Source organism: Ambystoma mexicanum, chromosome 4q, assembly GCF_040938575.1.
Source record: "Ambystoma mexicanum isolate Mex_15411 chromosome 4q, UKY_AmexF1_1, whole genome shotgun sequence".
Lineage (NCBI taxonomy): Eukaryota > Metazoa > Chordata > Amphibia > Caudata > Ambystomatidae > Ambystoma > Ambystoma mexicanum.
In genome coordinates, this window is record NC_090928.1 from 1094666320 (window position 1) to 1094683203 (window position 16884).

The 16884-nt window shown below is 42.5% G+C and overlaps 1 protein-coding gene across 2 annotated transcripts in view; it reads right to left on the minus strand.

Annotated features, from left to right (window-relative positions):
* LOC138468205 (calpain-13-like) overlaps positions 1–16884 on the minus strand; it is a 606636-nt gene that overhangs the window by 477748 nt on the left and 112004 nt on the right. For both annotated transcript variants that reach the window (XM_069608666.1, XM_069608665.1), the window contains exon 6: positions 11134–11314. In XM_069608666.1, the coding sequence (XP_069464767.1) occupies positions 11134–11314 (181 nt within the window). The remainder of the gene's footprint in view (positions 1–11133; positions 11315–16884) is intronic.

Genomic DNA, 16884 nt, shown 5'->3' on the forward strand with positions numbered 1-16884 from the left:
ATGCAGGTAAGTGGTGATGAATTGTCTAAATTCTTTACTGAGTCTTTGTAATACTCACGTTCAATTATTAGTGAACAAATCCAGCATTGTGAAACACAGTTAAAGTTCTTCAATAAAACTAAGGGGAATACACCCGTGGCACTGTGTTGGGCTATCCATTAAAGCGTGTAGTGGATTATTAGCAATGTGACAGAGCTTCTCCCTATAGATGAAAATTATTGTCTTTGGAATCGTGTAATGAAACATCTCTAAGAATATGTATATTGCACCTAGTTCAATTCAGTTTACTCATTGTGATTTTCTGATGGGAAATGTAACTTAACTTAATTCAGTGGGAGTCATTCTTTGAAATGAGTACAAGTGATTACCAGCAGTCAGCTCAGAAGGAGACATCCTTGGCTTGAGCAAGCCTGCCACTACTAGTACAAGAGGGTCCAGACAGTTCAGGATGATAGACAAGAGAATCAGAGAGGCTGCCAGAGGATGCGGCTGAGCAATGAGGCCCACATCATGTTGGCTTAATTTAGAAGGTTCTAAAATCACAAGTCGGAGTAAGATGCCTTGTTGAGGTCTTCGAGCCCAGGCAACACTATTTGGGTAAACACCAAACTACCTTAATGTTTGTTGATTCTAATAAACTGACATTTCTCATACTTATCTTGGACGAGTTCTGCCTTAAGGATACATAAGGCACACACATTTGACATTGAAGGATAGTCTTGTAGACAGGGTCAGAGCCAGGAGGTTGAACATGAACATGACTGACATAGGATTTAGTTGGAGGAGAGAGATGTAATGCAAATACCATTTAATTTGTGTAGAAGTACAAAACTGAAATTGGGTTATGTTGAGTTAGGGTTATAAATTGCAGTTTTTGGGTTATTCTTCTGAAAAAACAAGACTTTGCTGGAGGTAGGAAGGAGGTTACCATTCTATGACTATAGCAGAGTTTGCAATATTTTATAACTGCTTCTGAGGAGGAGATCATCCAAGTGACCATCTTGTGGGACATTTGCACATGTGACATTTCTCACTAGTGAGTCAGTGGCTAGGACGCATACCATGCCAAAGGATACACTTCATCAGCTGCAACAGATTGTGCCATCTCTTTGTGACAATTTAGGAGAGAAGGAGAAAAACAGATCCACACATTAGTTGATCACATTTGCTGGCCACAGGTGCTATCATTTTGTGGCCAGCTAGGGAAGATAAGTAATTCTCTTGAGTGCCAACATGTACAGTGCATCTAAACATGCACTGGGGAATGAGGGCATGTTGTTAGGCAGAATCCTATGCAGTTCCCTCAGGGAGCACTACAGAAGATTAGGACTACAGGTATATACAATAAATCCCCTTTGGTATCAGTCTGTACCACAAAGATTTAGTTGGTAGTTGTGCCTGAGCAGTCAGACTTATCTCTAGAGGGAGATGAGCAGTATTCAGGGTTTACACAATAGGACTACAATACTATGAACCAAGGAAACACGGACCAAAGCTTTGTATCAAAAAGAATATATATATTTATTTTACACACTCTTAAATCAGCACACAAATCACTATCACCAAAGCAAGTTAAAACAGTCAAGAAAAGTATACACAACTCCCTATTTAAATTGTAGACAAGTTTGAGCAAGAGTGAAAACTGAGCAAAATGGCACAGTGTAAAACCATGCAGAAATGGCACTCTAATAATTTCTTCAGAAGGAGGGAAAGGACAAGTCATACAGGGTTATACTCCTAAACACACCAGCAACACTTCCCAACTGGATTGTGAACAAGTTAGGCAAGGCAGTACTTTAGCATAAGCAATACTTAGGTGAAAACTGAGCAAAATGTCACTTCAGCAATATGTAAAAAGGGAAGGAAGGGTGGTTATAAGTGTTTAGGTGCACCAAAACCTTTCTTGAGGAAAAGCAATCTAGAGAAGGGAGTTGTAACAGATTTAGCCACAGTCAATAGGCCTGTGCCAGAGTCAATGGTAGAGGGCAAGTGCCCAGGATCAAACGGTTCTAGTAGTTGCAGTCAAGTCTTTGTTTAACGATTAAAAAGGCAGGTGCAGAAGGTAAAAAGATAATGTTAGATGATAGGGGCGGCCAACCCAGGAGGTAAGTAAAGGATTTAAAACACCTCTAGCAGTACCCAGCGAAATTGGAGGCCTGGAGGAACAATGTACCTTAAAAGTGGAAGAGGCTGCTGCAGTGGTGGTAGTTCCTGGCAGTTCCTGCAGTTTGCGAGATCCAGCAGAGGAAGAGAGGCTCTCGTCGTGGAGGAAGGTTCGAGTTACTGCACTGCCCAGGGATGAAACCAGCCACGGCGCTGCCAAAATGGAATACAAGTTACGCTCCTTTAAATCGCGGTCGTGGTGGACGGGTGTCTGGCTATCCGGTCTCCGAGTGTTTGGCACTGGTGATTCGACCAAGGCAGGTCCTGGAAGGTGATTGGCGAACTGGTTGGCCCCACCAGCTCAAGGGAAGAAGACTCTTGCAGTTGAAGATCTTCTCGAATCATTGGAGAAAAGTGGTGAGGATCTGCAACAGGGCCTCACTTGTGGTTCATTCATTACAGATGTCTTCAGCTTCTCTACTCTTTGGGTTGCTTAGTTCCAGTGGCGACGTCTTGTCCTTCAGTCCTCAAAGCCCTGCGTTTTATGCAGAAAACCCCCCATTCATACAGCCTAGCTGTCACTCACACAGTGGGGTGGCTATCCTGGCGGGATAACCCCCCAGCCTTTCAGGGCACAGTGCGACTTGGGTTGCCTAGCTAACCCTGTCCAGGGTGCCTATTCCCCCTCCCACACATCCTGTCTACCCCAGACTCAGTGGTGCTGAGAAGAGGGTTTCTTTGCAGAAGCCCACCAAAAGGACGAACAAAGGATCCACGACCTGGGTTAGGATTTCAGAGAAAGACACAAGAAAGAAATACTATCAAAGATCTGGCAATAAAAACCTACCAGAGTAAAGTTAATATTAAAATAAACCAGCAGTATGTTAGAGGCTGTCAGTAAAAGTGGTAGCCTCGAACAATGGGAAAATCCCATAGGGAAATATTTGCGGTCGAATATTTACGGTAGTTACCACTGCCACCAGCCAGAAACGTTGGAGAGAGGGAATGTACGGTACCTTTCGAAAATTAACACCAGGAAAAAACTATTAACCCTTGCCAGTACTTCCATAGTACGATGGGTTGTACTGGTTTTGTTCATAACTATGGCTAGTAAAGCCAATTGGGACTTTACATGCCCTGGGAGACAGTAGTCATTCCCAGGGTATTGAGTCTATGTTCGGGGGTCACTGTGACACCCCTGTGTTACTGCACTGAGGGTGCTGTGTAACACACATGTAACAAAGATGATTCCAATGAGGGTGAGAAAACCCCATAGACCATAAGCACAAAAATAGCCTAAAACACACATCAGCAATCTGTCTAAGAGTGGGAAAAAGAGTCTCACTCTTAGCAGGAGTAAAAAAACAAACCCTTCAAATCCAGCAAAGCTGCTGAGGGACTCTATAGTTAAGGGAATTTAGCCTTAGAAGAGAATTCTCCCTAACACATGTAGCTTCATGATCATATGTTTATGCCCACTGCTGTGTGAAAACTAATTGTATGTGTTGATTTTGTGTTCCACAGCACCTCTGTCCCGCAACACTCGGACTTGCAAGATAATACATGATTAAGGACAGCAGCTAGGAGAGGTTCAGTCCAGTGACATTGGGGCAGAAGGGGGAGGTGCAGATTGTATCTACTGGTGAGCTTAGATGAATAACACACAGCGTAGAGTAGGATATTGGAGGTACCAGGTCTCCACCGCCACCCAAATCCACTTGTAAGTCTGAAACAAATGATGATGATGATGATGATGATGATGATGATGATGATGATGATGATGATGGTGATGGTGATGATGGTGAGCAAGATAAATACTGTGACCAAGGCAAATCCGGCTGCAATACATGATTCTAAAAAATCACAAAGGAGGAGGAGGACAATGCCACAGAAATGGGAGGGGTAGACAAAGCTACTCCTCCACAAGGTTCACTGTCTTTCGAACACAGCCTGGAAGATCTACAACTGCAAAATACCTTTTGTGGCAGTCACATCTTCAAAGCCATCACCTCTGTGGCCAGGCGAGTGTAGTAGTATATTGACAAAAATACAGAGTGGAGCATTAATAAATACAGGACACATATTTACAGCCTCATACCTCCTACAATCTGTGCATGAACACTGTGTGCTATAGGAAAGCTGCCACCACTTGCATACAGCTTCTCTGCATTGTAATATTATGTGAGTCAAGGACAAGTCAAGGACAAGTCAATGACAAATTGAGGATTTACGAAATAACAATATGTTTACCTCACACCTTTACTAACCTCACAACATTGTCCAAACATGGCGACTGTGTTTGTTTTTGTTTTTTTGAAAATATCGACTTTCACAAAATGCTTTTTATGTGATGTTTTGTGTAAACAAAATGCATTGTTATTTGTTTTATAGAAATATTTTGAGTGTTTTTATATTTTCAAATTAAAATATGTTCATCTCTATTTTTCCTGTCCTGATCTATTGACTGACATGATTGATAGCACTTGTTGCAACTAGACACACCTAGTACGTGTGTAGGCGGGTAGCTGTTTTCAGTGGCATTTTTCTATATATATGGCTGTAATATTATGTGGCAACATGAACAGGGCTGGAATGAATTCAGGACTGAGGCCCGCCAGTCAGCAGTCAATCCTCAAATCACCTATAGCCTATGTTACTCAGGAGACAATTGTGGCCGTGTCATCATATGTCAAGCTCTGGGCCATCCTAATTTCCCACTGGTGGATAGTATACAACCCCTGTGCTGGCTATACCAGATGAGATGTCAAGAAAATTCTCTTTTTCATCATCAGGAAGGAGATTTCTCCTGCTACTTAAAGCAGCTGAGCCATGCGATGTGTACTCTATTGATGACATGTAGAGATGATGGGGCACAGCACACCTCTCTCTGAGATGAGGATTCTCAATGTGGCTGGGTCTACAAGAAGGTGCAATGGATGTGCAGCGTCACAATCATGAATGCTTAGCTACCTATGAACCCCAGAGGTGTAGGAATGGTGATCTGCTTCGGTCCACTACAATAGTGGTTTAGTTGGCTGTCTATCATGCCAGCAGCATGTGCTAGAATAGACTCAGACTTACTAGGCTTAGAGAGTGTTACACTGGAGGGAGTCAGGGTTTGCAGATTGTATTGTCCAGTGTTAAACAGTTGGAATTCATTAAGACAAACATGCCCTACATTGAAGAAGACTACTCAAGGTGCCCGAGTGCCTCAAACACATCAGCTCTGAGATTGGATATATGCTGTCTGATTCAAGTTGCAGACAGAGAATTGGTTGCAAAAATGAATATCTCTGGCGACTCACTGCTGAAGACTGCAATGTTATTAGATGTTTTAGGTGTTGTGGTTTTAGTGTTCTGTTCCCAAGTCCTGCTATCTTGGAACTACAGTGATGTAGAGGAAACAAAGTTCTAACTGGGCAGAGTATATCGCCATTGTGAATTTTCAGTTACTGCCTGATGCACAAGAGCCCCAAACAAGAACACTTTAAAGCCGTTTCCTGCGGCATGAGAGAAACTAACAAGATATTTGATGATGTCCTTACTGTGACACAAGAGCCAACATCATTAGAACCTATCAGGTTCTCTGCTACACGAAAGACATACAGACAATACTTTTATATGCGTCTCTCTGCTGAGAAATTGCTGCCTCCAAACCAATTTCTCTTGGTCTTCCAACTGCATGAGGAACACGAGCCTCTACAGCATCTTGGGTGAACCGGTAATGGTGCTCATTGCTCCATGTGGAGGCAAATCCATCCTTCCCAACACATAGATGGCAGGAGCCAAAACAGACCGGCTAACTTCATGCTGTGGTTTAGGCTGCCTTTATGACTTCCCACTCAATATTTACAAAGTGATTGGCAATTATTGACGTACTGGCATCACAAGAGGGAACTATTGCAGTTAGGACGACAAGGCAATGTGGGTCTGAAATGTCACACCATGCCAGCATCAAATATGGGTAGGCATTGAAGTTACTCATTATTCTTTCCACACCACACACTCTTGTTGGATCACACTCAGGCACAGCGAAGTACTGGCACACTCAACAGGATCAAATTGTAGACACTGGGTAGTTTCTTCTCTCTTTTCACATACATTGGCCAGCCATAAACCATTAGGACCATTAGAAACATTAGGAGTCTGCACATGTTTATCTTTCAGCACCAGAGCACAGTATGCAATTCCGGAGCATCAAGGTGTCCACTTCGAAACGATAAAGGCCCTGAGTAGCTGTCATAAATTAAGGATACAGCTTATTGCTCTGTAGAGCTTGGCACCCTAGAAAGTGTACATCATAGAGCATTATGGCTACCAATCTATTATGTTATGGAGTTATTTATTTTTGCTACGTAGTTAATTACAGCGAACAAATCCAGAGACACATTACCTAAATTACAGGGCTTGAAAACTACAATGGCTCCACACATTATTCGCAAGCCTGTTTATCATTTGCCACTGATGGAAAATGTTGGGTACAAATAATCTATGGCTTGTTCAGCTTACCTATTCACCCTCTACACCAGGACCTTCAACCATTGGCTCTTTATATATATATATATATATATATATATATATATATATATATATATATATATATATATATATATATATAAAATAGGGGTTGCGGGGGGGCATATATGTAACAAATGACCTTCACAATTCGGTCAATTGTGCAAAGGTCAATTGTATTTCGAACAATTCGTATACAACCCTTCAGATATTTTTTACTATCCTTTCCAGCATTGTTCATGAAGAAGGATCCTGGGGACCATAGTATCCACATCTTGCCCTACTCCAAAGTAAGCATTGACTAATTTATACAAACCTGACCAATCGGGCCTTCAAATCATTAATGCAAGATTTGTCCTTTACCATTTGTATCTGATGGGTTTTGGTGTGGAGGAATCTTGGGTCAAAATGTCAGCAGACTTTCTGTGTCACATGATAATTTGTTGTCCAATCAGGAGCCTTCCCTCTTCAGTCTAATCAGAGGTTTATTTGTCAGGTTCATCCAGCTAAGCAGTGGCCTCTTGGGCAGTTTGTAAGTTTGTTCAGCTGCCCAGAGTCCTACAATCTCGTAAAGAAATGTTGTTCCTCCATAACAGCACAACTCACTTACCATCCCCTTATGGGTTTTGCTAGAATATGAGGGAATGGGTAAACAGTGAAAAATTACATCTGGAGGTTTTTTGTATTTTTCTGATCATTATGATAGGTTTTTGAAACATTCTAGCTGTTTGGTATTGTTTTTTTTTAGTTTGTTGGTTTCTAGGGAGTTTTTGCTACACATGTTTGTATCCCTCTGTTTTATTGTTTGTTCCGTTTGATGTCAGTGTGATGTTAATGTCTTTCAAATAAAAAAAAATAGAAATAAAAATGTGACCTTTCTTCTTTGTAACGTTTTACATTTTGCTTCCCCTAGTAACACACACACAAAGCAACCCTGCTCTATTTATTGGATATCATAAACCGGGTAACTAGTCATCATCATCATTCAAGCTGGTTTGTTGGCTATGGGTAGACATCATTCTATTGTCTCCTGAAATGAAATGACTATTCATTTTTATAAATAGCAATTGTTTAACCTGTTGCACTGCAGTACTAAGATCTTTCTCAGAATACACACTTGTCTGGAGAAGATACGGGATTCAACAGAAACTCACAAAAGTGTTGCTGGTCAGATGGGCCACTTGCTGTTCCAATCCCTTCCCATGGGTAACGAGTCCAGTAGACAGGAATCAAACATCTGGGTGGCTAGTGGTTCAATGTGTGTTCACTAGATGACCTGTCTTTTTTCAAGATACTTGAGTCACTAAGGAGGATGTCCCAAAAGATTTCCTCCCAGTAGTATATGGCGCCGCTGCTCAGAATGCTCTCAACAGATGTCAGTGGTTTACTGACAATAGATGCTGACAATCTTAATCATGAAATTGCCAGGCTAGTTGGGAAATTTTGCCTCATCGATGCCATTTCTGCTTCTTCCTTCAATTTCTACAATTGATGCTGCAAATTATGCAGCAACGCATCCATTTGCATTTGCAAAGTGTCACCTGCTGGCCTACTATCCCGAGAAACGCAGATGAAATGTGTTCATGAAACATGTGTCCATACAGCAGATACTCAATGCTAACTTTCAATCCAGACCTACCTCCAAGTTTGCAGGTAGGTCCTTCACCTGCAGCTCCCGACTGACAACACCTGTAGAGGTACGGCCCCCTGGCCTTGGCGGTCAAGTGTAACTCAAACATGTACATCAAACTAAAGACACAGTGTCAGAAATGCCCCATCTAGGGCTCTGCTGTAGTGTTTCAGGCTCTGTGATTGCATTGCACAGCTTCATAATCTATAAAGCATGACAACAGTAGAATTCCAAGGAAAGCCCCTGAGGTCTTCAGTTTGGGCAGTGGCAACTTGTGACACACTTGCAGCTTGCGCAGAGCATCTTTAGCTTGGTGAGTGACCTCATATTATTGGCCACAATAAACAATTATTTCACTGACTCCCATTAATAAGGCAATATGACCCATGTTGTGGGCCATTACCGGTTGGGTAATTCCCCTGAGGCCATAGGTAGAAGCACGAGCGAGGGTCATATTGCCATTAGTACCATGGCACATCGTACCAAGGTATTAATTGCAATTTTCCTCGAGTTGAAAAATGGCATTGTGACAGTTTCTTGACTCGAGAAAAAAAAGCAAAACAACTGGCCACCAGGGATCTGGCAGAAGGGACTACATGTAGTCCCTTCTCCCTTTCTGAGGCAGGAATCAAAATCTATGCGAAAAAAAGTTAAACAAAAAAAATGACCACCATAGAAAGGGCGAAGAGACTATGGACGGTGTATGGATCTAGGTCTTAAGAGGAGTCGTTCCTTGAAGATGAGGACTGTGAGCTCCTTCCTGAACTGTAGAAGTGAGGGAGGAGATGTCAGATGTTGGTGGGGAGGAGGTTCCAGAGTCTTGGGGCATAGAGAGAAAAGGACTGCGTTCTCGATTTTTCTTTCCTGCACTAGCAGAGTTCAAGTCTGCACATGTCCTTACTTGTGGTGGATCACAGTCCTTCAGAGATGCTGGGTTTTTCATTGAGGTAGTTTGGGGACTTTAGGGTGACGGCCTTGTAGATGATGCAGCAGGATTTGAAGATGATACAGGCTTTCAGCAGGAGCCAGTGCAGGTCGATGAGGGTAAGGGTTGCTTGGTGCCAAATGGCACACATCACCTGCACCCTTGGATCACTCATGGACCCCTCTTGGCTGATGGAGGAATTAAAGGCCACCCATTTTTCTGTAACAGCTATGTAATCAGTGGTCTACATGTCCATAGTGAAGTGGAATTTATGCCCCACTGAATGCTAGCATACCCACCCCACTGTATTCATAACCTCATTGAACAATTTTGGTACTCCATTTTGAGAGAAAAACATCACCCAAGAACTTCCCAAAAAAGAGTAGGGTAAGTTGTATATTGCCAACATTATAGCCAGGTTAACATGGATCAGGCACTGGCTGTAATATGGCTTGTGATATTCTTGGCCATGGCAATACTTCTGAAAAACTGCAATGGAATTACTTCTGCCATGTATCAATGGAGTACGCAGTGTAGAGCTCGGTGTCCCACTCCCAAGCCCATCAGCAGTACTTTCAGGGTAATTTGTTCAGACCAGTGTTGTTATGCTGCTTACCTGAAGGCATGGGTAGGGATGCACTTCAGGCCCATTGACATCTGCCCATGTCAATGCATAGATCTGCTACAAAATGGAACATATGGATGTGATACCCAAGCTGGTCCCTGCCTTTCATCATTACACTGCTGTCTTTTGAATTCTTCCCATGTCTGTGCATGGACCTGTTGCAAAACGGACCACATGGTTGTGATACCAAAGATGGTCCCTGTTTTTCCTTGGTACACTTCATCAGAGTGCACTAGTGGCCAGATTTGTTTGCTGATTATTCTTTGCAAAGTACTGCCACAACTTAGACTTTCATTCTGTGCTAACAACACACAGGGCCTCATTATAAGGTTGGCGGTAGCTTTGCCGGTAACACTGGAAGGCTGCTGGCAAACTTCTGAACATTTCCGGTGTCCGCAAATGGGCAATTACTGGGGAATTCTGGCCCCAACGGACCCAGTATTTGGCCATTCACGGGTGCTGGAAAATAATGCTCCCCATTCCCATTTGAACTCCATAGGGCTCAATGGGAATGGGGAGGTCCGATGCACCGGCGTCATTCAGAATGGCGCCGGTGCATCCGACATGCTGTGCTCGCGGGTGACGCTCTGCCTGCCAGGGGGGCAGAAAAGCACCCGCAAGCACAACTCGTAGTTTGCCGGTCCGGCAACTACGGTACCAGCAAGTTTACCGGTACCTTGTAATGAGGCCCACAGGCTGCTATTCCAGGTGTGATGGTGAAGTCAGTTGAGTTGGTCTGGATGCCATAGAATTAGATAGAGACCTAGATCTGATTGATCAGTCGATGGATTAATCAGGGGATTTTTTGGGAGGAGATAGAGATCAGATTTGTTATTTATCCTTTTGCTGTCCATCAACGCATGTGCTGTTCCTCCCAGAACTTTGCTAGATACGTTCTGCATCCCTTCTCCTTCTGTCTCTGAGATAGGGGAATTAACTGAAAGTGAAATCTTTTCTGTTGGCCTGTTTCTCCAGTGCACACAGCAAGTTCCATTGCAGTTAAGAAAAGAACACAAGCATCATTGCTTCCCATGTCTCTGGCTCATTTGGAGATGATGACATGTTGTTCTCATGTGCCATCTGTCAGTGACTGCTATATCATGACATCTTTGAGTACGCTAATAAAATGGGGTGTATATTTGTTTTTTTCTGGTAGATTTCAATAGTATCAGCATAACCCCCTACACATCAATCAAAGGGATTTGGGTTGCCATATAATCTAATGCTCAATAGTATTTGTGGTTGTATGACAAACAAACGATATCTCAAACTATAGAAGATGCAATTGTGAAAAAAAAAATTGAAATAAAAAACAAGAGTCTCTTGTTTCATCACCTGTTTTCCCGTAGTAGCACCCATCAGTGCATTTCGACATCCCAATCTGGCTATCCTCCAAATGTCACAGATTTTTGCTTGATGGTCCCTTAAGTTAAATTCCACAGCCACTCCTCCTGAAAAATTCACGAATGCTTCAGAAGGGTCACCCCAGTGAAGATTCTGATAGGAGCCCTGCAGCCTGCAGAAGGGATATGAAGTGGTGTTATTTAACTGGCAAATGATAAAACAAGACAAGAGTTATGTGGTTGGTTACATGGTAGACAAGAAGAGGAAAAGGGGAAGAGGGATACTTTGTTAAACCTTAAACTCACATATTCACACAGAGGAAAGGATTTCTTAACTCATGCCCCTTGTTACATTTTAAAATTCCTCCAGGGAACAATTATCAAAATGCTGAGTTCTTTTGAGCCGTCTAGTGGTTTCGGCAGAGCAGGATAAACTGGTTTAATCCATTCCAACACGTTCTCCACCTTACATCATTCATAGTCACGATTCACTTGCCACAATTGTCTAGCATGTTGCTAGTGATATTTTTAGGATGAGGGTTTATTATGGTATTTTATTTATTTATTTATTGGTCTTTTGTAATGCGCACTATACAGCAAGAATTGTTCCAAAGCGCATCAAGACAAAGGGGCGGGGGCAAAGGGAAGATGACCAAGGGATAAAACAAAAACAAGAACGTTTTAAAAGGTCTTGAAACATTCGGAACATGCAAGTGCTATAACATGAGAGGAGAGGAGTGCGGGGAGTGCAAGAATGGGGTAACAGCGAGGGATAAAAGCAAATGGTAACCTCACGTAAACAACTACTAACAGGCTCAATTGGCAGACATGCTCTTCTCTGAGAAAAAAAACATGTAAGAAAACAATTGTGAGCCCCACCAGACTGCAAGGTTTTGTAAAAATGTGAAAAAAAAAAAGTTATTAAGAAGACAAAACATTGTTTACGCCAAAAGTGCAGCTTACTTCCCATTCATTATCCCATAAACAAACAAGGTCAATGTTTGCAAAGTGCACAGCCCAAACCGCTGGACGGATTTGGACCAAGTCTGTAACAACTTTGGTACGAAGCATTGACTCACTATCCATGCATGGTTTGGGGTTATTCTGTGCAGTAGTTTTTTAAATATGTAACAGAGAAGGGGGTGCCCCTGCTCAAAAATAGATTGCAATATATCTGGGATTTACCTGAAACTGAGGATTTTCACAAATAAAATGACAGCCATCTTGTTTTACTCTCGTTGAGAGAGATAACCACGGCTATAGCCGAGGATATGTGAAAATGAACACAGGAAAAAAGCTAATTGCAGGTCAAAAAACATGCACATGCTATCAGGCTAGATGTGGGGGTGGCTAGAGGGCACCAAGTGAAATTTGGGCGTTTGAGGGAGTATAGAGACTGAGTTTGCAACACAAAGCTTTCTGTAGCCTCAGCTATAGCCTTGAGTAACTGACATCTCAAAGCAAACTGCATCACAGAAACAGCGTGTCTTGTGGAGGAAAGGGAGAGAGCAGGAGGCAATCTGGGGAGTGGGAGGAGCTTGCACAGATGAGGGGGCCACTTGGTGAGGTCCTGGGGGGCAGGAAATAATTTCTTTTTGTGCTTGCTTTTCTGATACTTGAGACTATGAAGGACTATGGATAGCCGAGGGTATGTGTAGTTCAGTATCGCAGTAAAATTTTTTGTTTTTTTGGAAGATATTGTTACAGCTATAGTGACATCAGGGGTGAAAATTCACTGGCCATGCCAAGATTGCCATCCAGGTCTCACATCCATGCATGCAGTAACCAGGAGTCTATGTAGAGTCTTTGGGCTTGACTCACTGTACTGCTGGTGCGGTGTGAGAACGACAGTCTCATCCAATTCATCCAATCTCCGTGGAGCAGACGCAGAGTCTACATAGAGTCTTTGGGTCTTCGGGGTGGCTGGGTGCCCAGAACCACAAGACCCCAGGGCTCCAAGTATCTGCCAAGCCCCTTGTTTTATGGCCAGTCTCTTGGTGACAGTTGTGATACATCGCACAACCCCAAATAACCACATTTAAGCAGCACAGAAAAGAGGAGAAAATGACTGCCTCCAAAAATAATATATGCCCAGGTACTTTCTACACTCATAGTGAAAATCAAAAGCTGGCACCCATGAATATGCACACAGTACTGCTTAGCTTCAAAGTTAGTAATTGGCCAGGCCCCTCAGGTCATGTTGCTCTAAGTGGTCTTTTAACTTTGCCTCACTTGTTAGGCACCATGGCATTAGGGGACTGGCCTTTTCCTCACTTTGAGTCCGAGCAGGATCGGCCCTTGTTACAGCAAGGATGGGAGACCTGGGTCACCAGTAATTATTCACCCTCAATGTAACAGTAGCTGTAACAATATCTATTATTTTATTTTGTATAAAAGGTTGCAGGTATTGAGAACTTCCAATTTTTTTAGTTAATATGCCTGTGTCAATACATGGGGCCTCATTCCGAGTATGGCGGTAAGGGATAGCGGCCACCGGTAACGAGACCGGTGGCGGTGATCCCTTACCGCCATACTCCAAGTTCCCTTTGCGCCCTCGCCCTTAACGCCTGCTTTGAGCAGGTGTTAAAGTCGAGGGCGCAAAGGGGCCCCCAAGCCAATAACGGTGACCGTAATGAACGGTCACCGTTATTTGCATCTTCCCCATTCCCATTGAGCCCTATAGGGGCTCATTTGGGAATGGGGAAGAGCCTTGGTGAATGGGGAATTACTGCCCCGCCAACCTTGGAATGGGGCGGTAATTCCGCCATCCACCAAGGCGATGCCGGTCCGGGTACGGCGTCAACCAAGGCGTTAATAGCGCCATTGGTTAGCGCCGTACTCGGAATGAGGCCCATTATTTGCGATGGATCACAACCTTTGGTTAAGCAGCGTGCTACAGCCCATTTTATGGCCAGTCTCTTGGTGACTGTTGAGATTGCACAACCCCAACTAACTGCATTTAATCAGCACGGAAAAGGGTAATAAATTATCAGCTGCAAAAATACCATATTCCCAGGTACCGTTGCCCCTATAGCGAAAATCAAAAGCTTGTACCATGGAATATATGCACAGTAAGTGACCTTGGGCCTCATTACGACCCTGGCGGTCCAGAAATAACGGTGGCGGTATTATTATTTCCCTGCCTCACACCCATGTCTGGTTTTCAACAATACTCTGCTTTATAAAGATAACTTGAAAAGTACAAATACCTAAGTGTCACTCAAATATATACATTCATGTAGAACATTGTTCAGCAAAAAGTGTACAATTGTGCCATTACCCCCCCCCCCCATCTTAACTGGAAGACTACAATTACCACAATGCAATTCAGCAAAAGACAAAAATAAATTCTCTGAGTGCAAAACTTTCAATGACTGACAGAAGCACGGTTTAAAAAAAAAGAATACGAATGCCCATCCATGTAGTAACCGGGACTGTCCCTGCTTAGCTTAAAATCGGGACTGACCCTGCTTAACTTTAAAGCTAGCGAAGGGGCAGCCTTCTCAAGCCATGTTGTCTTGTAATATCAGTTCATTCATTAGGGAACATGACCTGAGGAGGTGGGCCCCTTTCTTACATTGAAACTAAACAGGGTCTCCCCTGGATTTTGCATGGATGGGAGACATGGATGCCTTTTGTGATTTTTATAGCTGTAAAAATATATTTTAAAAAAAGAAGAAAAAACTATACCGCAGGTTCAGAACTACACATACCCTCGGCTATCTGTAGTCCTTCATAGCCACGGTTATCGGGGAAAATGGCTGAAAAAGAAAATGCTGTCCTGAACTCACCAAGTGCCCCCCATCTGTGCCAGCTCCCCCGACTCCCAAGATAGCCTCACCTCCCCTGCCCTCTCCCTTTCCCTACAGAACACACTCTGTTTCTCTGATGTAGTTTGCTTTGAGATGGCAGTCATAGCCAAGGCTACAGAAAGCTTTGTGTTGCAAATTCAGTCCCGAGACCGCCTCCAACTCCCAAATTTCACTTGGTACCTTCTAGCTACTACCACCCCCTATGCATGTTTTTGACCTGCAAATGGCTTTTTTCCTATGTTTCATTTTCCAATATCTTTGGCTATAGCCACAGCTATCTCTCGCATTAAGAGAAACACAAGATGGCGGCTGTTTCATTTCTAAAAACAACCAATTTTGACAATTTACCAGAGAAATAGCTATCTCTTTTGGAGAAGGGGATAACCCTTTCACCGTCAAATATTTTCAAAAATACTGCATGGACTAACCCCAAACCACGAAAAACACTCTTTTGAACGATTCATGCCCAAGTTTTTACATACCTGATAGAAATCCATCCAGCGGTTGGGGCTGAGCGCTTTGGCAAAAATTTACTTTGTTTGTCTATGGGAACATGGATGGGAAGTAGGCCGTAACTTTAGAATTTGTTTTTTTTCTCTTCTTACTAACTTTTTTTTATTTTATAACCAATCTTTATGAAACTTTGCAGTCTGGGGTGTAGGGAGGCTCAAGTCCCTAATTACTTCTGAAATTTAGTTCAAAACGGTTGCTCGAATCAAAAGTTATTAAAAATAGAATTTTAAAAGGTTCCTGAGGGAGTCCTACTCACCTTAACTATAGGGCGGCTATTGCTAATATTTATTTATATATATTCAGTGAAAAAAATATCTAAAACATAGCTAAGGCTAATATGTTCAGTGCGCCAAAACCCTTAAAATTTATTGAAAAAACTTTAAGGTGCCGATTTAATGCAACAAAATCACTGAAATTCAGCAGATGCTGAGAGCTATGACACCTATGAGTTCCCCATGACCCCATGTGTGCAGCCCGAAGCACAATGCTGACTTCATAAATGACATCACTCCTGACATCCTACATGACGTAACATATGACATCATTTTAACTGTGTTTTAACTAAATGTCCATCACATGTAATTCTACCTTCTTTTCATTCTGATAACATTACTGATGTGATATCCTTTGTTATGTGTGTTTTCTAGCTACAAGACTTGGAGTTTATTAAGTAGTCATCTTTTCTTTGTCATCTCGATAGGAATTGAGTTTCTCTGTGCTGACTGCATAAAAATATCAAGATCTTCATTGGTTATTCAAATTAACCTAAAAAACTTCTATACCCCCTTTGTGATGTTTTGACCCTTTTCTTTTGCTGCATGGTAAACATCAAAATCTTAGCTCACAAGGAGAATTGAGAGCTTTCAAAAATAGTGCAGAATGTTCTCCCTCCTCACTGTATCAATTTACAAAGTAACCCGAATCCTATCCCTCTTTAATGTTCCTTACATGTACCATTGATCCATAAAATTGCACATTTATTTTGTTTATATATGTAATAGATGGGGTACCCAGCGTTGCCCATGTCCTGATCGAATGGTGTCTCATATGCCCTGGAGGATGTTGCTCTTGTCCTCTTGTCGGCAAGTCTTGCTTTAGTTTGCTCTGGCATCTCATTTGCCCAGGAAATTGTTTCTCTTCTCCCCTGGTCGCCAAGTCGTGCTGCTGTTTGTTGTTGTGTTTCAGAAGCTCTTGATATTGAATTTCGCTTTGCATCAGATGGATCTTTTCCAAGTGATGTTCGTTTTTTGTGTGGCATGTTTCAGTCACTCAATGGCTTCAACACATTTGAGAACATTTCCAAGAAATTTTGATTGATGGCGTGCTCTTCTTATGAATTAACTTAAGTAAACTGTAACATTCGCATTTCCCATATTTGGAGTGCCATGATAAAAAAAAAAAATATCTTTTTTTTTCTT